The following is a 21,724-nucleotide window of genomic DNA, read 5'->3' as shown; positions in this document are numbered from 1 at the left end:
TTCCCTGACAAGCCTTCCTTACATATATATATATATATAAAAAAAAAAAAAAAAAAAAAAAAAAAAAAAGGTTAAAAAGGAAGAAATAGAGAAAGACAGAAACAGCAAGACATTCAGATTTCAGACTGATGGAGGAGCTCGCAAACTTGCAAGCTAGATACAGCCTGAAAGCATTTAAAAGACATCTTGAAAGCACAGTGTTACTCTCCAAATGGGCTGGAAAGCTGGCTGTTCGAGTGTCTGGTAAAAGCATGATCCAAAAGAATGGAATTCCTTCCAGTGTAGAAATAAGCAACACAAAAGCCACCAAAGTCTCCCAGGTCAAGTCAGAAGCATCACAGACACATCAGCTCCTGGTATGGGACACTTCCAAACACACAAATAGCTGCGTTTTGCAAGTAGTGCTACAAAAATAAATCATTGTTCTGGTCAAGCCATTTGACAGAACATTTATCTGCAGAGTCAGAGCCCATCAGTCAAGGCATCAGCATCAGCAGAGCTACCTGGAAGGGAGAAGCAGCCTTCGAACACAAAGCTCCAGACCCTGGGCTGCACTGCCACTTTTTTTGGCTGGCTAGCAACTTGCCCATAACTTCTACCACTTGGCAGATTCTGTTACTTAATCTAGGGTATCCATTTTGTTCTGTGAAGCAATTTATTCTGGGGAACCAAAAAAGTAACAAGGTGATCTTTTCTTGACACTTCCATGCATTCTCTGAAGATGCAGCATGCTCTAAAACTTCACCTGTGGATAGTCCAAGATGGAAAGAAGGTGCCAGGCACAGCTACACCTGTAGGTGATGTAAACACAGAGGCCTGAATATTTTAGTGCATGGAGACCAAATTTGTGTGGGAAAATCCATCAATCAATGCTATAGATACAGATGGGATTTGAAGACTCTCATCCCATTACACTCCTTAGTATTGCACAAACTCCTGAGATGCACTGTGACCACTGTCATTTTGCATGGGTCAGGGGCCTCAGGCAGCAGCTCCCACATGCTGCATCCCCTCTGTGAGGGTCCTCATGACTGGGAGGATGATTCCTTCATCCCTCACAGCCTCCAGCCACCACAGTGCTGTCTCATTCCATGTCCTGCCACTGCGCAGGAGATGATACAGGAGAGATTCCTCCAGCACTGGCAAGTCCTAGCTAGACTGTAACAAAGCTCAGATGGTTATTTTATTTTTTTAATGAGTGAGGGATAATGAGGAGGAGTCCTCAAATACACTATAAAAAGCAACACATAGAAAGGATGACTGAAGTGTGACTTCACACTTTCTAACATTATTGAAGTGGGCTTGAGCCAAGTTCATATCTTTACAAATCTTAACAATTTCTTATTGAAATCTCAAATAACTGTCATTAAAAGCTGGTCTGAAATGTCTGGACTATTCACAAACAGTGCTTAGACACAAGAACCATAATCAGAAAGTGAGTGCCTAGACAGAAAACAAAACCAGCTGATACGCAACTGCCTTTGCTTAATGAAGAGAGTTAAAGGGGAAAGTTACTGCAAAACTCTAAAGGATTGTTCATGAGTAGGGAAAGCATAAACCATAACTGGCAAGTTTCAGCAACACTGAAAATACTTTTAGCAATAACATTTGATAGCTGGATGCCCAAAGATGCAGCATTTCTCTAATTAGTAATATGAAAATTATTTCCATAATAATCTGCTAAAAGTTCCAAAGGAAGGGGTTATATTCTGCAACAGCTTTCACAAAAACTGTGAAGTGCAGAGGCAGTAAGAGTGGTCTGCTTGAAAACCTAGGATGAGAATTATGTTTAGCATGTAAACCTCTCCTTTTTCTAAGCCTTTTCTATACACACACATAGCTAATGCACAGTACTGCTATAGAAGCTGATGAAACTCACAAAAATAGTTTCTACCTAGAGAGCAAGTTGAGTTTGCAAATACACAGTGCATTCGTACTAGCTATATGTACTCAAGAGTACACAGTGATTACCAAACTCCAGGAAAGCCGTCCACTAATATTTTTAGTAATCTTTCCTTCCACAAAACGTATAATTGAGTATCTACCTCTGCCATAATTACCACAATTGTGTTGTGTTCCTAACAGCTTTACACACCTGCACACTGTCTACATTCCTCAAGCACTTTTAATATCAATTATGTAAAAGCTCCTGATGTAAATTATATGTAAGGTTCACATGCTAGATCAAAATTTTAACCCTTGCGAAACAAGAGGCACACAACAATTCAGTGAAACTAAGCTACAATCAACTCAATTAAAAGTGATCTTTTTCCATGCATCAAATATTTCAGAACTAAAGAAAAACACCACAAGAAGACCTGTAGCTACATATACCACGTGGCCTATCCAAGTGTGATTTCCTGCTTGTAAAAGCTGCAAATTCAATTTAGTGTCTAGCAGGAACTGGCCAGACATACGTAGCTTCCTTTAGTTAACCCTGCCTTTGGATGGATCTCCCAAACTTAGCAAGAACTTACCAGTCCTCTGAAACATATGGTGCCCAAAAAAGTCAGTGCCCACCATAGTGGGCGGAAAGGTACTCTAGTTCCAAATCAAATGTTCAAGAGCTCTTGAAGAAAACAGTCTGGGACCAGGCTACAGACTCTGTCTCTCCCCTCTTTCTAAAACCTGATTCTGGAAATAATCAGACACCTGCTTAGCTGTGGGTACCACTGTATACATATACTTCGAAGCATTTCCAAGTCCTCTTAGAAGCAGGTTTGATGTGGTGAGGTCTCAGTAGCTTGTCTCCTTTATTTGTATCTTTTAGCATTTTGGGGAAAGAGATGTGAATTTTCCACAGAAAGAACGAACCTATAAACAAACAAATTCCATACACAAATCCAAAACCATGTAATATATATACATTATTGCCAGCATCTTACCTAGATATACCAGCTGATCTCTGGTATTATAAGAGTTCAGACAATTAACACGCCTCCCGTTTTCTGTCATCCTCAGACAGGCCTAAAGCACTCTTGTGTTTTCATTTATTTTCTTTATCTTTTGTCAATAACATCTCCCTATTCACATCCAACCTGAGCTACACAGGCATTATGCAAGTCATACTGTAGTCTGAGAAACCATATAGGTCAAGGGATACATAGTTGGGAAGAGGTCTGTGGTCATGGTTACGGTTCAGAGTGGATATTCAAAAGGTTAAGCAATATATTTACCCATTTTCTAGAAAGTGGTATTTCTGACTGAAAACACAGCAAATGAAACCACCAGATTTCTAATGGCCAGTGCTATGGTCTGCAGGCAATCAAGAACATAAAGATAAAAAAGAAATCCCTAAGTCATTGTACTGGATCTCATCATTATCTTTGTGGTTCCTGTCCTGTCACTGTGAGGGTGGTGAGACACTGAAAGAGGATGCCAAGAGGAGTTGTGGATGCCCCATCCCTGAAAGTGTTCAAGGCCAGGTTAGATGGGGCTTTGAGCAACCTGGTGTAGTGGGAGGTGTTCTGCCCATGCAGAGGGGTTGGAACTAGGTGACATTTAGGGTCCCTTCCAGCCCAAACTATTCTATGCTTTATTACATATATCAACACACAAGTTTGTAGTCACTACAGAAATAAACCACTAAGAAGGATATACACCTCACAACAACTAACACTTCCCTAGCATTGCTAACGAGTTTTGTAAGCTACACTCTACATTTATACCAATACACCTTCCCTCTTCTGTGTATTCAGTTTCCCTTTGAATAACAGTAAAATTGTAAAACACACATCTTCCTATAACCCACAGCCGTGAAATTCAGCCCAAGAAACCATAGTTTGCAAGTGTCTATTGCCAATGTAACAGAAAAACCCAAAGGCTTTTGCTACACAGATTACTGACACTACATGTTTAGTAGGGATCCACAATTGGAATTTTTTTTAAATACCACTAAACTACAGAAACTGTCAATAAAAATCATAATCAGATTATTTAAGAAGTTTTTAAATGCAAACAAGAAGTTTTAAAAATACAGATAGAGTAGGGAGATTAGCTGTATAAATATCCTGGTGTAAGAGTAAAAATGAGTCATACTGCTAGGCTCAACATTTTGGATAGTCTACTGTGCTTAGAAATACATCTGTGATACACTTACACACGTATTGGTGTTTGATTTCTGTACCGTACTCAGTGGCGTACTTATCCAGCTAAATACAAAACTGAGTTGTGAACAATGAGTGTGCATACAGCACAGAAATTGCATTCTGTATACAGAAGATACGTAGGTAAATAATTGCCACTTCCTGGTTTTGCATCCCTCCCTCTGCAAGGTTATGTCCTAATTTCACCCCACTGCAACAGGGAACCACACGTTACTGCAACCGAAGCTGCAGAGGAGCCATAGATCTGCTCTGCAGAGTGCACACACCCCTTAACACTACATAGGTTTGTTTCTAGTGAATGCCTCCTTCCCAAACCTCTAGCTGTAAGTCTGGAGGAAAACCTTCAGCCATATTTGCAAAAACCCACACTATATCAGCTTTGAGTTTCAATTTTTTGAAAATGCCATGGTCATTTAAGATCCACTGTAACAGATGTTGTAACAGCCTTCATACAAGCAATTGCAGAATCAGTGCTTACGCAAAAAAATCAGAATTCTGTGTAACCTTCAGCTATGCCCTTGCAAAAACATATTTTTACACACACTGCTCAATAGCAGAGAACGCCTGTTAACATCATTTTACTGAAACTACCTGCTATAATTAAGTTAAATAACTATATTTTCAGCATCATAGCCTTAGTTTAGTCCAGTGACTGCCCTGACAGCAATTCAGGAGTGACTTACACTGTTCTCCTTCACCTGTAAGGCTTTAAAACTGCAATGCACTGAAGTGGGAAAAGTATTTCTATCCATGCTCCCTCTTGTATAAACAAGAGCTTCTAAATCAATGACAATTTCTCTTGATCCTTCATTACTCTAAATTTCTTCCAGATAACCTAATTATCGATGTTCTCCTTTAGAGAATGCCTGGAAGAATTGTTTCAGGCTGTCACCCATCCTTCTGGAGATGACTGAAGCTTCAAGGCTGAAAAGCCTCTGGCAAAACATGCTGTTAAATTGGAAACAGTGACTTTAACCCTCCACCCTATAGTGACATCATGAGGAGAAGAAGAAGAAAAACTCCCATCTTCAAAATTACTATTTAAGGTATGGTAAAACAGAGAGCTTTCTAAATAGAAATTAGAAATATTTAGAAATAATTAGAAATTATAAATACTACATTGCTATGCGATTAATGGGCTTGAGGTTATGTAGGTAGGTTCCCTGCTGTGATGATTCCTTGAGGTTTTCAAAAGTTTCTTAGGTCAGGTTTCTGTTACAGCCTGAATGTGCTCTTTTTATAAACTGCAGATTCCCACTACTGGTATCAAATGTGCAAAGATTTTTCAAGTTAAAAAGTATTAAATCTCCACATATAATAAGGAAATTCTGAAATATAACCAATTTACGACTAAAATTGTTATCAGAATTTTTATAACATACAGAGAGAGGAAAAAGTTCCCCCATTCACAAGACAGTATCATATTTTTGGCTCACATACTTGAAAGGGTTTATTTTAATTATGCGCTTACCAGAGGCTTATGGCCTGTACAGACAACGTATTTAATCAAGTGTGAGTTTTTTAGATTTCTTTTGTGTAACGTCACTTTTTCTAAATTGATTCTCACTCCCTTCTCCCACAATACTAAGTTAAATTCAGCATTTAGGTTTTTTATAGTACAAAAGTATGACAGAATCAATTGAACTTTCAAAAAAATGTAATGTCCTGCCTGTTCAAGGGTAGAGACACCTGGTAAGTATGGAAAAGAATAATAAACAATGGCTAAAATTTTATCTCAGGCCTCTATTCTCCATCCATGAATATTCTTCTCGACAGTTCTATTGATATGAGGCTGCTGTGGCAAAACTGCATGAACTGTTGTACCACTTAAGTGCTCCAGATAAGTGTGTCTGTTTTTATCTAGTGTGGAAGTTTGCACAAGACACAGTTGCATAATTCCTCCTCACCACAGGCATGCAATTTAAAAAAAACTGTATTTTAGAAATGGAAAAGTAAGAGAAGGCAAAATTAACAAAATCTGAGTGGCAGTACATCTGAAAACATATTACAAAGTGTTAGCCTTCCACCAAAGTGCTCTCTTGGTAGTAACAACCTAAAGGAAAGTCAAACAAAACAAAATTAAAGCTGCTTCTGTTACCATCCTGGCTGTGGAGCTTCCTCCTCACAGTTCTTGTAAATTTTCTACCACAATACCTAATGCTGGTCTTCCCTCCTTCCCTGGTCCTCTGCTGCATAAACAGAAGAAACTGACTAAACAGGCTCAACTGGATAAACTAGGTTTTCCTACAATGTGGGAGCCAACCCAGGCAGGAAAAGAAAAACTAAATGAAGTAAAATGACAAAAGATACTAACATGGAGTGGGCTGGATGCCAATGCCTGCATAATTACAGTTACCTCAAGAAATTACATCGGGCTTTCAAAGGCACAGCAAACAGGCTTTTACACAAGCCACCATACAGATCACTACACCAAAATTTTTCTAAGGCACATTTTGCAAGAGGCTAAATAAATTCTCCAATAATTTTTAGCTAGAGCAATTCAAATGGGGGATTGTAACATCAAGGCAGGAAAATCTATTGCAAACTGACGATTCCCTTTATTAGGGAGATCTCAATTAATCTTTCCAACTATTTGTCCTACAAATTGGCTTGGGATCACTACACAAATACTGGTCTGTCAATCCCATTAACTGACATTGGCTTTAGGCAGTGGAGCTGCTTTAGATTTGTATCAGCATAACAAAATACTGACATTTCAGTGGGATCAAAACCCATTGATACGAAGGAAGAGTTTAAATGCAACAGGTTATTGAATCAGAGAAAGTGAGTAAAACGCTGCTCAGTACTTTGTCAGTTGATTGAAAACAAACACAAAAATCCTAGAAAAATGTAACACATTAATGGGCACAAGTACCAATCAATTTAACAAGAAACCGAACCCCCAAAATAACACATAATATAAAATTCCATCAAAATTTAGAAAAGAATCCTACATTAAAAAAGAATCCTACAGTGTGGCAATAAGAGATCTTTATCACAACAGGTGAAATTTTTCTGCTATAAGAACCTATGAGTTCTTGTGAAAACCAGCTGCCACCTGTAGACCTGCTCGGCTTACTTCATTCATAAAAGCCCCAATAGCTGAAAATTAGGCATTTTAATTTGGATGTCTTGCCACCATGCATCATGGAAGATTCAGCTCAGTGGACCCAGATACTGAGCTGACGTGGCTGTAAAAGCCACAACACACATGCAGTTCTTAACAGCAGAAATCGCAGATAAGTCTTTCTCTTTTCCTTTGATCTGCTTGAATTTGTTCTCTGGCAACACTGTGAACAGTGGCATGATCGCAGGAACAGGTATTACACACAACACAATTCAAGAGCACAGCACAGTGTTACTCTGTATCTTGAATTATTGGTTACCTCATTTTTCTGTGTCTGCCTCAACACTGGCATTGAATTAACTTCATAGGAGTAAAGTATCAAAACACAAGATGAGACAACCCTGAGCACGTTTGCAACTTCTACAGCCTCAGGTGAGACACAAGCTCCTGCAGGAAGAGCCAGACACTCAGATACCATACACAGCACAAACCACAAGAGCAGGGATGGCACCACAGCAAGAATCCAAGTTTTCTTTATGGGACACAAATCCTAAGTAGGCTCTGCTGTGAACTGGACACCTACACTGGTGGCTAACGCTCTATCTAGTTGAATAGAAATTTTGAAGAGGCAGTGGGCCCCTTGCCCCTGGACCCTTTTCTGAAGTCACCAAGGGTCATCCAAATATGCAGAATACAAGGCTTGCACGGTAAAGGCGCCCTGTATCGACTCAGGCAGGTGTCCCCTCCAGCTTCTTCCACCCCGGCTGATGGTGAGGAAGGTAAATGCATCCTGAGCAGGGAAAGAGCCAGTCAGACATGGGTCAGGCTGGGGTCACAAAGAGAGGAGATGCTGGACAGCCCATCTTGCATGGCTTAGCACCTGAAGTCACTCTAAACCAGCAGCAAGGAGGAGGGCCATGCTGGTTTAAAGGGAGGGGAGTTCCCTACGGTCAGTGTCGCGCTGGGCCCAGGTCAGCTCTCTTCCATTCCCTCTCTCCACACCGCAAGGAAAAGTGCCCCAAACCTCCCAGGCACCTTTCGCCGGCACCACAGGAGCCCCGCGGGCACCAGGAGCGTCCCCACAGACACGCCACGTCCCCACGCCACAGCCCCCCCCACATGCAACGGGCGGGAAGCCACCCGGCCCAACCCGGCCCGGCCCGGCCCGCCGCGGGCACTTACTGAGCGCCGCCACGGTGCCGGCCTCCAGCAACAGGCAGTCCCGGCGAGTGCGCGCCTCTAGCAGGGCGCTGGGCCCCGGCTCCTGCTTCCAGAGCAGCCGCAGCCCTTTGCTCAGAGCCATGGGAGCCGCCGGTCGCAGGGAGGAAAGAGCGGGGAGGTGTCAGCGAAGGGGAGCTGCGAGCCCTGGCGCCGGTGGCGAAGGAGCCCCCGGGGGGCCTGGTGGGATCAGCAGTAGCCCTTCGTCCCGGCGGGATCGCCGGTCCTGGCAGACCGCTTCTCCCCGGAGTAGAAGACGCCCAGGGCGGCGGGCAAGGAGGACGGGGCTGCGTACCCTTCCCGGGAGCCGGTAACCTCAGCAGGCCTCCAAGTGCCTGTGAGGGCCCGTCCAGCAGTGAAGGGAGCAGAGAGTTTGAGGTTGCCGCTTCTCCTCTCCCCTGCGGCTCCGCAGCACGGCTGCTGCCTCTTCCTCGGGGACTCCCCGGCTGCGGGCAGCGGGGCGGGATCGACCTTCCCCTCTCAGCCTCTCTCTTCCCACCCACGGTCCCCTCTAAACTTTCCAGTTAACTTTGTCCCTCTCTCCCCGGATCCGGCTCCTCCTCCGCCTCGACAGGTACACGCCGCCGCCGGGGCGCCGCTACCCACCCCTCCCCGCGGGGGAGGAGCGACGGACAAAACAGACCGACCCCTACGGCCCTGCCGCGCCTGATGGGGCGCTACGGGCCACCCGCTGGCCTGGACCGAACCGAACCGGACCGGCAGCAGCTCGTCTGGGGCGTGGTGGGTGAAGCGAGGCTGTCCGCCAAACCCCCGGCAGCGCCCGGCGGCCTTTGGTTCGCACGGCCGTCGTGGCCGCGCTGCCTGGGGCGACGAGGGCCGCCGAGAAGTAAAACGCCTTGAGGAACCCGAATTGCTTTCTCCACCCCCGCCTGTGGCCGTACAGAGGCTGCAACCTTTTCCCGCTTCCTGCGGGCAGCGGCCGCCCGGCTCCCCGGCCCCGCCCTGCCGCCTGCTCGGGGCGGCCGCCGTCGGGCGGAGTGAGGGGATTCCCGCACGCACGTCGGGTGGTGCGGGTCCCGGCGCTGGGAGTCCCGGGGGCTTCACTGAGCTGCGGTTGTGCCTGGAAAGGGCCAGACCCGCCCCTGGTCTGTAAAACCGCTCCGGTAAAAGGCGCCATGCACGTTTTAGCTTGATGAGTAATTAAAAAGCGGTGTTCCTTTATGTAATGGTATTCTTTTGTTTGGGTTTTTTTGTTTGTTCGTTTGGTTTTGGGTTGTTTTGTTTTGTTTTTTTGGTTGGTTTTTTTAATTGCAGGATTCCCATCACAATTCCCTGTTACGACTGTACGTGTCAAAGCACCAATTTTTTTCCAGAGGCCAGCCTTAAGGAATATGTTGTGAAGGTAATCTCAGGTGTGCTCTACAGATGCGTTCAGATGAGAGAAAAATTGCTGTAATTTCTAGTAGAAACCATAATCCTATTTATACACAGGTAACTCGAGCACAGTTCTAATTTCTTAATGTGGCAGAATCATATTTTACATTCATAAGCAGAGTAAACTGTGAAACTGAGAATACCTAAGCCACCACCTGTAGTTACAGTCTCACATTAACACTGAGGTTATCAGTCATGGCTGTGCTCTGCCCAGGTGGAATACAACAGTTCCTGCCCCCATTAAACTTGATGGAAACACACGTTTGTTTTATTTATTTTATAAGTAATAGTAACTTGAAAATATTTATTTTGGTTATCTTTATGGTGCCTTCTTAAATATCATTTTGAAAGGATCTAGTAGGGAAAGTGGGATTGGTGTTTGCGTAGGGCTTTTCTGGTACGGTATATCAGGTGAGACAAAGAGTGCTGGATAATATAAAAGAAACTGTAGAAATTAAGTGACCAGGATGACAAAAGTGAGAGAGCACACAGGGCAAAGTCTGAATTAACCATGCTCAATTTAAAACAGAAAATGGATACTTCTCTTACAGTTCTCCTATGGGAACGGTAGACCCAGAATCCATTTATATCTTTGTCATCTCTGACCATGACCTCTTTCCCTAAAAAAAAAAAGTACGTTACTTGAGATGAAATACTGAAAGTATCACTTAAGCAATCAGAGCTGCCTAAGGCACTTGTATCACATATGGTTTTGAAGTTTTCCTTGATCATGCACTTCTGTATTTAAAAATAACACCACTCTTTTTGTGTGTGCTTCCTTACTTTTGAAGAGTGATTCGTCATAGTCCTCTTTAAACTCCATCGTGAGAGTAAATTGTCACTTGGAGGGCACTGATATGTCACTCTATTGCCCATGCTTGAAACTCATCAGTAATTTTTGTTATTAGTGCTTTTCACTGCAAATTCCAAGGGCATTCAATTTAGGATTGTTAAAAAAAAAATAAAATTACTGCTAGATTTGTTGGGCAAAATACTAAAGAAAGGAATGGTGCACCTAGGATATTAATATTTTTAGCACATGGTATCAATATGAGGAGATGAAGGTGTGAGAGGAAAACTCAAATGAAGGTGGAAAAGTAGAAACTTTTGGCAGTGAGAATGACAAAGCACTGCTTCCATCAGTGGCTCTGTGAGTGTTACAAACAGATCTTTTTAGAGGGTTCTAGTTACAAAACATCCACAGCATGGAAAGATGCATTTTTAAAGATGCAATGTTGTGACTACTAAAAAAAAAAAAAAAGCAGTGAGTCAGTTAATTGGACTTTATGACAGGCCAGTTACCTTAGAAACATAAAACTGAGAAAGCAACTATGAGAAAATAGTGAAGAGGAGTGGTGAATAATGCTGTAGAATTTACAAACCTCCTTTGTACAGAATGATGTCCAAAGTAAGGGCTCAGATAGGAATTTTCCTTGATATATGAAAGGGGTATGCAACTTTATGGCACTCAAGATCTTTTAATCTAACCAAACTGACCAAAAGTTCAGTGCATTAAAGTCCATTTTTAAGCAAAAATAGAGACTGATATAATCTTTTAGCTGACATTTGGAGTTGAGGTGTCTTGCTCTGCAGCATTTGTGTGAGAGCTATTATGGAAACTAATTCCTTCCCACAACCATTGAAGGTGCCCCTCAGGTGAACTCATTCCCTCCTCCACAGCATCTGTTTTCACCCAGGCCACACACCCTCATTAACTCCTCAGCATTTTTTCATTTCATCCTCCTTTCTCAGCAGATTTTTCCTTTAATCTTATGCCTTGATAGTTTCATCATATTACTTTCTTTGCCCGTCTTCATACTTTCCATCGTTGGCTCTTTATCACTCATCCTACCTCTGCGCAGTCACAGATACTTTGCATTGCTTTCTGAATGTTCCCATGGCTGGACAGTGGGCACTGATCTTCCTCTGCCTCTGCTGCCTTCAGCTGAGAGAAGCAACACGTTCCTGGGCTACGTCTACCACTATGCAAGCACAGAAGAGCAGCTGTGTTATGGGGGGAGTGGAGTATCTCCTGCCAGCAGTAGTGCTCCTTTGCTTTCCTTTTCTTCTTCCATCTCCTTTTCTGGCTCCTGTTTCTAGAGGAGGAATGAGATCCTTCTTGCTCCCTATCAGAAGGGGAGAAGGAAACCAAAAGTCTCATGTTTGTCAACTGCAGAACTATGTGAAATGCAGTTCAAACAAAACTGCAGCACTGCTATGTTAGAGGGCCAGCATCCATGGTAGGAGGATACAGCCTTCAGCTTCTGTATAAAGTTTAGTTCCTGTTAGATTATCTGTGGCATAAAATATGTTCAAGATAATGTCCACTCTAAATTTATACAGATTTTAAAGCACAGTTCTTCTGCTGTTGTTAGAAATTCAGCTGTTATCTCAGCTGCAGAAATTACCTCAGTATAATTCTGGATACTTCTATTATCTTCCAAGTCATTATTCAGTTTGGTTCACATATTCAGTCCCTTCCCCTAACCAGCCCCTTGTTTACCTCTGAAGCATACTATGCAGTATAATGACTCCTGCTCCCAGCTCCCCACAGAAATGAATGTTTACAGGGTTTAAATAACTGCCTTAATTAAGAAGAGTCCTGCATGCTGGCATTGTATGTTTGTCTGGAGACCCATCAGAAGAGAAGAAGAAGGGGTGTTACAAAACAGTGTTTAGTAGAACTGGGAAGAGAAGGATGTCTTGGGCCTAGCTGTCTGCTAGCTCTCAGTAGAGCAGTGTGAACCTCATATCTTTGCTTTGGGACTTAGAATGGGTGAATGCCCTTGTAGTTTTTTTTTTACTTGGTCCATCTTTATGTGCTATTGAGTGATTTTTGCAATTTGGGACTTCTGTGCAAAAAGAAAAAAGCAAACAAATATCTCTTTGCCCCCATGTTACTGGAAGCAATGGTAATTTTTTTTTTCTTTAGAGCTCTGAGGCTAAATATAAAACATTGTTATGGCATTTCCTGGAGATTTCTGGCCACTTGCACACAACCTCAGTGGTCACAAATTGCTCAGGAAATGTGTGTGCCCACAAGGTCATTGAAAGAGAGTTTGGTTTTTGCCTTTTATGAGAAACTTTTGACTTCAGCAAGTTAAGAAGAAATAGGGGAAATACCTCAGCACAGTTTTTCCGGCATATGACATTCAAAACAACTAGTAACAGCTGCTAATATGCAAAATCTTTCATTGTTTTCACATTTTTCTAGCTAGCATTAGAATAACTTTTATTTAAAGATCAGTTTTCCACAGAAATGCATTTCCAACACTTGCAGGCTAAAGTGCTCAAAATGTTGCTCTGAAAGTAGCTGCGGGTTTTTAATGTCACCTCTTTCACCTCCAGTGAAACTGAGAGAAGAGCTATTCTAGTTGGTTACATTTGTCTTGACTGTAAAAAACTTTGTGTGCCAAAGACATCTGGTACTTTGTTACAGAGACAGCACAATGTACTTTGAGCTAGGTCACTGCCTCTCAACAAAGTCAACAACATTTCCTTAAAAATAACTCTGAAGTGTGAGAAGTCCAAGTGATGAATGAGCATGCTTTATTTGTATGTTTAGAGTTTGACAACATTTGACCTCGCCACGACTAAGTGATGCAGATACATCTTCTGTACTTGAGCCAGTGACAATATTTTCTACTTTCAGCTCCTGTTTACAGCCCTCCCTGACAAGCTCTCCTTCTTCCCCAAGGGTCTGTGATCCTTGCAGCAGGAAAAAGAAGCTTTTAATATTAATACATCTGCATTGGTATTATACTTTAAGTAGTTATTTGGAAGGGAGAGGGGTGGGTTCAGTTCAGAAGAACACTAAAACATATGCCTGATTTTAAGTATATAAGTAGCCTAAATCTCACAGCTCTCTGCTAAGGTGAGAGTTCTCAGGTGAATATAACGTGCAGGTTTGACTGCTGAAGGCAGTCAGACTGGAAGCCAATTGGGTCTAGGTTCTGACTGAGTCAGGGCCTATCTGGCTGCAGGCTGTGGCCCCAGACTGGCAGAAGACTGGGCTGTGAATTCATGCTCTGAACATGTACCAGAAGTGGCTGAGAAATGCTCTGGTGGAGTGCCAACTGTTTTATAAATGCTGCTAATGAAAAATTGCATTAAAAGTGTTGTGAGCTCAGTGGAAATTCTCTCTTCCTCTTCCACTTAGGTTTTAACTGTGCACATGCTATATGAAAGAGACCCTATCTAGAGAGGCAGACTGACTGCAGTCACAGATAGGTACTAGACTTTTCTTATTTAGAGACTATTTTCAGTAACAGCAGCTGTTTTAAAGCTTAACATTCTTCATCCCAAAACTATGTACAGATGAGCAGCAGTAGTCAGACGGTGTTTATTTAGGCAGTAATAGTGACTAGACAAGCAGATTAAATTTTTATTCTCTCATCTAAACTGACAGGCTTATGGCTACTTGTAGGTATTCCTTTCTCATGCTCAAAGAACTAGGGAAACCACAGTTTTTCAGTGCTTCTTGCCTAATTTTCTGAAACTCCTGACGGGAAAACAAAAATGCTAATAGAACAGAAAGTTCAAATTTGAAGTGAACTGCTTAATGATTCTACCCCTCTCTACACCCTCATGTGGAGTACTGTGTCCAGTTCTGGAGTCCCCAACATAAGAAGGATGTAGAGCTCCTTAGTGTGCCAAAAGGAGAGCCACAAAAATCATCAGCAGGCTGGAGCACCTCCCCTATGAAGCCAGGCTGAGGAAGTTGGAGTTGTTCAGCGTGGAGAAGAGGCTCTGAGGTGACCTCATCAGCTCCTTTCCAATATCTGAAGGGGGCCTACAAGAAAGCTGGGGTAGGGCTTTTTGCATTGGTGTGTAAGCAAGAGGACAAGGGGCAGTGGTTTAAAACTTGAAGAGGGGAGATTTAGATTAGACATTAGGAAAAAAATCTTTCCTGTGGGGGTGGTGAGACACTGGCACAGGTTGCCCAGGGAAGTTGTGGCTGCCCCATCCCTGGAAGTGTTCAGGGAGAGGTTGGATGGGGCATTGAGCAACCTGGTCTGGTGGGAGGTGTCCCTGCCCATGCAGGGGGGTTGGAACTGGATGATATTTAGGGTCCCTTCCAGCCCAAACTATTCTATGATATGATTCTGTGATATCTACACAGGCAGAGATGCAGCATGTAAGTTGACTTTTTTTCAGTGAAAGCAGTGGCTCATGATTACCCCATATTATGGTTTTCATGAGGTGAAAGAAGACTTCGTCTTATCTATTAGTCAGTTATGAAGAAAACACCAGAAACAGGCAGCGATGTGGCATTTCTTTAAGTATATAGTGGCTAACATTTCCACAGACAGGAAGAGTGCCTGCAAAAGTCATTCATAATTTCATTCTTAAATAAGAATTGGACTGTTCTTGTTGATGCTTCATATATGTAAGAAGGAAGAATAGGCTTTTCCTGTTTGTTCAGAATCTGTGGGTTTCATGGTCTTTTAAGATTTTACAGCTTGCCAGACAGAAAAAATGAATACAGGAGTGGATACAATGGCATACTGATTATGATACAGAAAGTGAACCTGAAAGCTAAACAAATCAAACCAATAAAAACCAACCTTGTAATTTTTAGACTAATCAAGTCACACAAAAATGGAAAAAGTTGAGGAAAAATGCAGTCAGGCAAGTCACAGGGGGGTTTTATACATATGCGGATAATTTTCATGGTGCAATACACTTTATTTATTGAGGAAAATTTAGTTTCTGATCCTTCTGACTACAATTAACTTGTAAGTGAAATCTTTTAGCGCAAAAATCTCTAGTTATTTTGTCCTGTTGGGCAATACAGACTAGACATCAGAAAAAAAGGAGCATACAGAGCAAATGAGACATATAATGAGGAATTTAAAAATGAGGGGGTGAGAGGAGGTGGCAAAGAGAACAGAGTTTCCACGCTCAACATGTAACTAATTACTTTTAATTTATTTCAAGTCTATTGAACTAGAATCTTCATCAGTGTGATCAGGCATTTATGGGAGACTATCTTCTATGGAGTTTTAGCATTTAAGCACTAGTGGGAGTTGTTTGAACACTCGTAAGCATAATATAGCATATTAAATGGGTTTATTTTCAGTGCTAGCTATTTACAGTTGTAGCCATCTAATAGGATTTAATTAGTTGTATGAGCACATGTTCTGTGTTCACAAAAATGCATCTACAATACCAATGTATTTTAAAGTAGTCTCACATTCCAGTTCTGCTTTTTCTTGCACACAAAGTTAAAACTAAAGATTTCTCGCAAACCGGAGCGAATATTGGACATAAACCTGTTCATACAAAAATTTCAGATTTACTCAATTGTTTGAACAAAAAAGGGTAAAAAGAGTGTTCTCTTTGGAGAGCACAGCTTTAATGCAATTGAATCATGACATCAATAGATTTTTAGAAGCTAAGTGCTTATCTTCTGAAACATGGATTTGTAACAAAAGCACATGAAATCACTGCTTCCCACTAATTTTGGAGAACACAGGGGGAAAAAGCCTATTGTTATTCTGTGACTCCTTTTTCATCTTGTATAAATGAGCATATTATCAGCATTTTACTTCTTTATACTTTTCTTCAGATAGGTCTCATAGGTCTTTAAAACTGCTTTCAGTACAGCATGGGGCAGCAGTGATCTGTGCCAGTAGTCTGGTGGAACATACAAGCCACCCAGCAGCCAGTTCCACCACCCTACAACAACTTGGAAAAAAAGAGCCTTATATGTCTGTGATGAGTAGGCTCATCACTCCCAAATCTTAAATATAACTCAGAACCAAGTGCTCACAGGTAAGTTCTGTGGGAAACATTCTTTGTGTGTAAGATTCAGGATTTATTTGCTGCATCTTTATTAAGATACATGATTTCTAGCTAGTGCCTTTGATAAAGGACCGCTGGCTGTATGCCAAACACTAACCCGCACAGAAAAAGGCCATGTAGGCAGTCACTGTCTCGAAGCAACCCAAACTGTCTTGCATCTATAGATTTGCTCTTCTATTTCCACTTATCAACATTTTTTCCATTTTACTTGTTTCTAGTACAACATACGCGGTGCTTCTAAATTAAAGTTACAACTGTTTAAATTTTCCTTTTATAAAAAGGTACTTCGTGGTATTATGTCTCCCCATGCTTTAGAAAGCCCTGTCCATTAATTTTAAGATTTAGGAGGGGTTTCAGACCAAAGAGAAAGGGGAGCAGAAGGCATTGTAATAACACATTCACATAAAGGAAGGAAGAACATTTGTTCACCTGGAAGACTGAGCTTAGGGCTTTTCGTCATTTAAATGTTTTTTTGCAAATTATGAAAAATCTTGTAAAAATGGCATTGGGCAGTATGTCTCAGGTGTTCTTCTCCTTCCCAGCAGCTTTATGACAAGATAGCCTAGACCAAATAATTTGAAAAGACAGTGGATATGAACTAGTTCAAACCAGAATACGTAATGGAGTTTGTCAGTACAACACCAGCTATGAACTGGAGGAGGGTAAAGAAAAAAATAACAGTAAACCAGAGCAATCTGGATAAAGGTGTCAAGCTATTTCACAGGCATAATTTCTGGTGAATGCGGAGTGAGTAACATATGTTTTTCTTGAAAGGAAAGGAGGATTGGAGAACAAGGTGTTACCTCTGTCTATGCAGCCATAAAGGGGGAGCTAACAGAAGAGCAGAGAGTGTGTGAAAGAGAAGGACTGAGGATATAATATGTCTTGAAGTTATTTGAGCAACTATTTTATGTTACATTATTCCTAATGCACCAATTAAGTTCACTGAGTGTGTATGTGTACAAGCAAACATGGGTAGGCTTTCCTTCTGCTTGTTAATCAGTATTTGTTTTTTGTCAATTTGAGCTGTTTGTTTAGGTGTGCCCTTCTGCTTCACTACAACAAGACTCCATATTGCTTTTACAAAAAGAATTGCCTGTACTTCTGACTCAGACCATGTCCACTATTAATGTACAAACCATTATGGGAGTTCGAGGTTAAAAATGGTACATTCCCACCCCAGGGTGCAGGTCGTTTAGGTTTCATTGTGTCCGTAGCCCTCATGGAATCCCTGCTAGCCTGGGGATTGGTGACTGCACACATAGCAAAAATGGTCAGTCCCTAAATGCAGGTGCAGGGTGTTCCTAAAAAATTATCAGGGTGGAAAGGGGCTGAGAAACCATCTTTCCCTGTAGTCTGCACTCTATTCTCAGGACATTTTCTTGCTTTTGGTACCATCCAGCATTACAGGTACCCCAGTGGTACCAGTGACTGGGCAGGCTGGTGTGCAAGGGAAGGGGTGAGCAAAGAGCACAAACAGACCAAAATCATCTCAGCAGCTTGGTAAAGCAGGGGTGTGGGTGGAAGCAGCACATGAGTGCAGCTGGAAAAGCTCAGAAAAGCTGTGGATTTGTGGGAAAGTCAGCTCCTGGGGTGTGAGAATTACAGCGCCAGGTAAAACAAACTTTGGAGTGTGACACCCGTGTTCAAGCCTTCCCCTCTGTTTGAGCCACAAGCCAAAAGTAACAGCACTGCTTCTCTCAGGCCCCCAGTCCACTATAATTCACCTCGTGCAATGTCTGTTTGCTGCAGTTTCCATTACCTCTACTTCATTAGCACTTTTGATTCCTTTCCTTGCTGCTCTCATCACCAACTTAATTCTCCTACATTGCCATTACCCTTCCCTTCTCCCTGCTTCATTCTCTGATGCTTTTTGGCCAACTGGTTTGCTGAGAGCCTGATGATGAGTTACTGCTTGGTTATCCCTGCAATTACTCCCTGTGTCTTTTTAAAAAGATGTGTGCAATGATAGCTTTCTAGGGCTTTTCTTACAGAGCGGCCATCTTGGACAATATTCCCTGCATACTTTGGTAGGAGTTCTGATGAATTTTCTTTTTACTCCTTCCAGAAACTTGAAATAGTTTTCATCTGGCCCTGGATATTTATTGCAAATTACATACTGGTACAGATCTTTTCCACATGGGAACACTGATACAGAGTTCATAGAATAATAAGGGAGGGAATAATAGAGAGAAAAGGATTTTTGGCTGGGAGTTAGAAGGGCTCATTGATAGTGCTCTAAACTAGGTTTTATGGGGCAAGGAGTTAATGATCTCATAAAATACAAAAACACAAGGCCCACTAATAGGTTAGTAACCAGGGAAGTAGCTGGGGATGTTAAGATATCAAAAGTGAAAACTAATTGCTTGACTTCCTCTCTGAAATGCTTATATACCAATGCATGGGGTATGGGGGGGTAAGCAGGAGGAGTTGGAGATCTGTGTTAAGTTGCATGGCTATGATGCAGTCTCAATCCCACGTGGTGGGACAGCTCCCACAACTAGAATGTTGCCATGGATGGCTATGCACTATTTAGAAAAGACAGACTAACAAGGAGAGGCAGTGGTGTTGCTCTTTATGTGCAAGAGCAGAAGGGACTGGTCACTTGGGAGAACTATTGGGATGTTGTCAGAGAATGTAGGAAGGCAACAAGAAAGGCCAAAGCCCTTTTATAATGAAAACTGGCAAGGGAAGTAAAAGGAAACAAGAGCTTGTTCAAATGTATCAGTAGTAAAAGGAAAAATAGGGAAAATGTGGGCCCACTGCTGAATAGGGTGGGAGCCCTGATAACAGAGGGTGCAGAGAAGGCAGAGTTGCTTAATGCTTTCTTTGCTTCAGTCTTTACTCCTAGGATCAGCCCTTGTGAACTCCAGACCCTGGGAATGAGGGAGAAAACCTGGAGGAGGGAAGACTCACCTCAGGTCAATGAAGACTGGGTTAGAGATCAGTTATGCAAATTGAATGTACACAAGTCCATGGGCCCTGATGGGATGCACCCAGGAGTGTTGAGAGAGCAACACAGAGGAAAGGGACCTGTGAGTGCTAGTGAACAGAAAAATGACCATGAGCCAACAATGTGCCCTTGTGGCCAAGAAGGCCAATGGCATCCTGGGGTGCATTAGAAGAGAGAGGGGCTCTCCTCATCCTCTGCTCTGCCCTGGTGAGGCTGCATCTGGAATATTGTGTCCAGTTCTGGGCCCCTCAGTTCAAGGACAGAGAAGTGCTTGAAGGAGTCCAGCACAGAGCCACAAAGATGATTAAGGGAGTGGAATATCTCCCTAACAAGGAAAGTCTGACGAAGCTGGGGCTCTTCAGCTTGGAGGAGAATAAGGGGCAACCTCATTAGAGTTTACAAACATGTAAAGGGTGAGTGTCAGGAGGACAGAGCCAAGCTCTTTTCAGTGATGACCAATGATAGGACAAGGGGTAATGGATTCAAGCTGGAGCATAGGAGGTTCTGTGTAAATGTAAGAAAAAGCTTTTCACTGTGAGGGTGACAGAGCACTGGAACACACCCAACAAGCTTCTGTTGTCTCCCTCTCTGGCGACATTCAAAACCCACCTGGATGTGTTCCTTTGTGACCTACACGAGGTGGTCCTCCTCTGTCAGGGGGGTTGGACTCTATGCTCTTGAGGTCCCTTCCAACCCCTAACACTGCAATTTCTGTGAGAAAATATACATCCTGGTACAGATGTTTTACAGCAAAAGATAAAACATCTTTTATCTGTCTGTCCATCTGTCCCCACACTAACATCTCCCATAAGGAAGCCCATAGGAAACAATCAGGTACATTCAGAGCAAATTAATTTACTGAAATCAGTAGCTGGAGAGCTCACCTGTTACTTGCTTTCATACTGCTCCTGTCTTTCCAAGGTCAGGGCAGACATTGTTTGCAGGCAGGAAGTCTGAAGAAACAGTGAGACACTGAAACATCAGACAGCAGCACGGTCCTTTGGCCAGACACCCCCAGGCAGCTGTGTTTCAGTCTCAGGGCGCTTGACCTGCTGGGGTTTAGAAAATGTGCAGTGCTTTGGTGCCACTTTACTGACACAGCATTTCTGGTGGCCACCCATGTAAATGACACACCCAGACTTCATGTAAATGGGACTGCATGCCCACTGACTCCACAATATCAGCATTAGGGCCAAGCTTTCACTGATCCTAAAAGCTTAAGCTCATCCTTTCTAGGCAGTCCAGCACAGAGGTATTTTCCTAAGAGGTACATTACAGTTTAAAATGCATAAGGGCTCTGAAGTGTAGCTATTTCTGGCAGGGACCCAAGAGTTAACAAAACTATTGCCCTTTCTCTCATTGCTTCTGACCTTAGGGCAAATCTTTTCTCCAGAAACCCTGAAAAGGAATTGGAAACCTTTAAGGACACCCTTATTATTTTATTTTTTTTTTTCTTTTCCTTCCAAACTCACAGACTGTTCCTTTCCAAGCTCCTCAGACAATGCTGTGCCCCTGCCCCAGCAAAGCCTCCTCTGAGCTGGCCAATGACAAACACTATCACCCCTTTATCAGCTCTGTAAGATGGTCAAAGCATCCTGGTTACTGACCCACTCAGCTGACTAGTTTTCTCAATTAAACACTTTTCTTTGCAGACTTGCAAAACCCACTGGGACTGTCTCAGAAATCTGAATTAGCACAATTGCTGCACATTCCCATATACACGCATACACATGTATCACTTATTCCCTGTTCCTCTTGGCAAGTGTCTCTGGGGTCAGGTTAAAAACTAAGGTCAGATAACTAACAGTTCAATAGAGACCAGGCATCTTAATACTTTTTCTTCTTCACAGTTTTTCAATATTTTGTTATTTTATACTCCTTTCATTTGTCATTGTTCTGCTGGGATTTCCCTTACAAAGCTCTTGGAATTAGCAACTTAACTGCATATTAAAAACTCTATTATATATTTGTAGGAAAATTGTCCCTTGGAATAACAGTTCATCAATTTAATTGTTTGTTGGGGAAAGACATGCCAGAAGATAGGAGATACCAGTGACAAGTAATACTTTTAGACTTGTATCTACTGAGATTTAATTACAACAGAAGGCAATGTGAATTAAAAGTCACCTTGAACTGATAAATGTGTGCTATAACAAAATGCCAAGTGTTTACCTTTCC

At 42.3% G+C, this 21,724-nt stretch overlaps 1 protein-coding gene and 1 long non-coding RNA gene across 4 annotated transcripts in view; both read right to left on the bottom strand.

Moving 5' to 3' along the window:
* SYNJ2 (synaptojanin 2) overlaps positions 1 to 9,006 on the bottom strand; it is a 66,945-nt gene extending 57,939 nt beyond the window's left edge. Inside the window, exon 1 of one of the 3 annotated variants that reach the window (XM_071740647.1) lies at positions 8,356 to 9,006. In XM_071740647.1, the coding sequence (XP_071596748.1) occupies positions 8,356 to 8,476 (121 nt within the window). In that variant the 5' untranslated portion in view covers positions 8,477 to 9,006. The remainder of the gene's footprint in view (positions 1 to 8,355) is intronic. The other 2 variants (XM_071740648.1, XM_071740649.1) reach the window with 2 other exon arrangements.
* A 1,758-nt stretch (positions 9,007 to 10,764) lies between these two features.
* Positions 10,765 to 21,011, bottom strand: LOC139794709 (uncharacterized). The gene is made up of 3 exons (XR_011725228.1): positions 20,431 to 21,011; positions 12,290 to 12,413; positions 10,765 to 11,912 (listed from the first exon to the last, which is right to left on the bottom strand). It is a non-coding gene; the product is annotated as an uncharacterized lncRNA (long non-coding RNA).
* Between the last annotated feature and the right edge of the window lie 713 nt (positions 21,012 to 21,724).

This window comes from Heliangelus exortis, chromosome 3 (assembly GCF_036169615.1).
Source record: "Heliangelus exortis chromosome 3, bHelExo1.hap1, whole genome shotgun sequence".
In the NCBI taxonomy this organism is placed as follows: domain Eukaryota; kingdom Metazoa; phylum Chordata; class Aves; order Apodiformes; family Trochilidae; genus Heliangelus; species Heliangelus exortis.
Note: the sequence above shows the minus strand (reverse complement) of the source record. Positions and strands in the feature narration are given on the sequence as shown.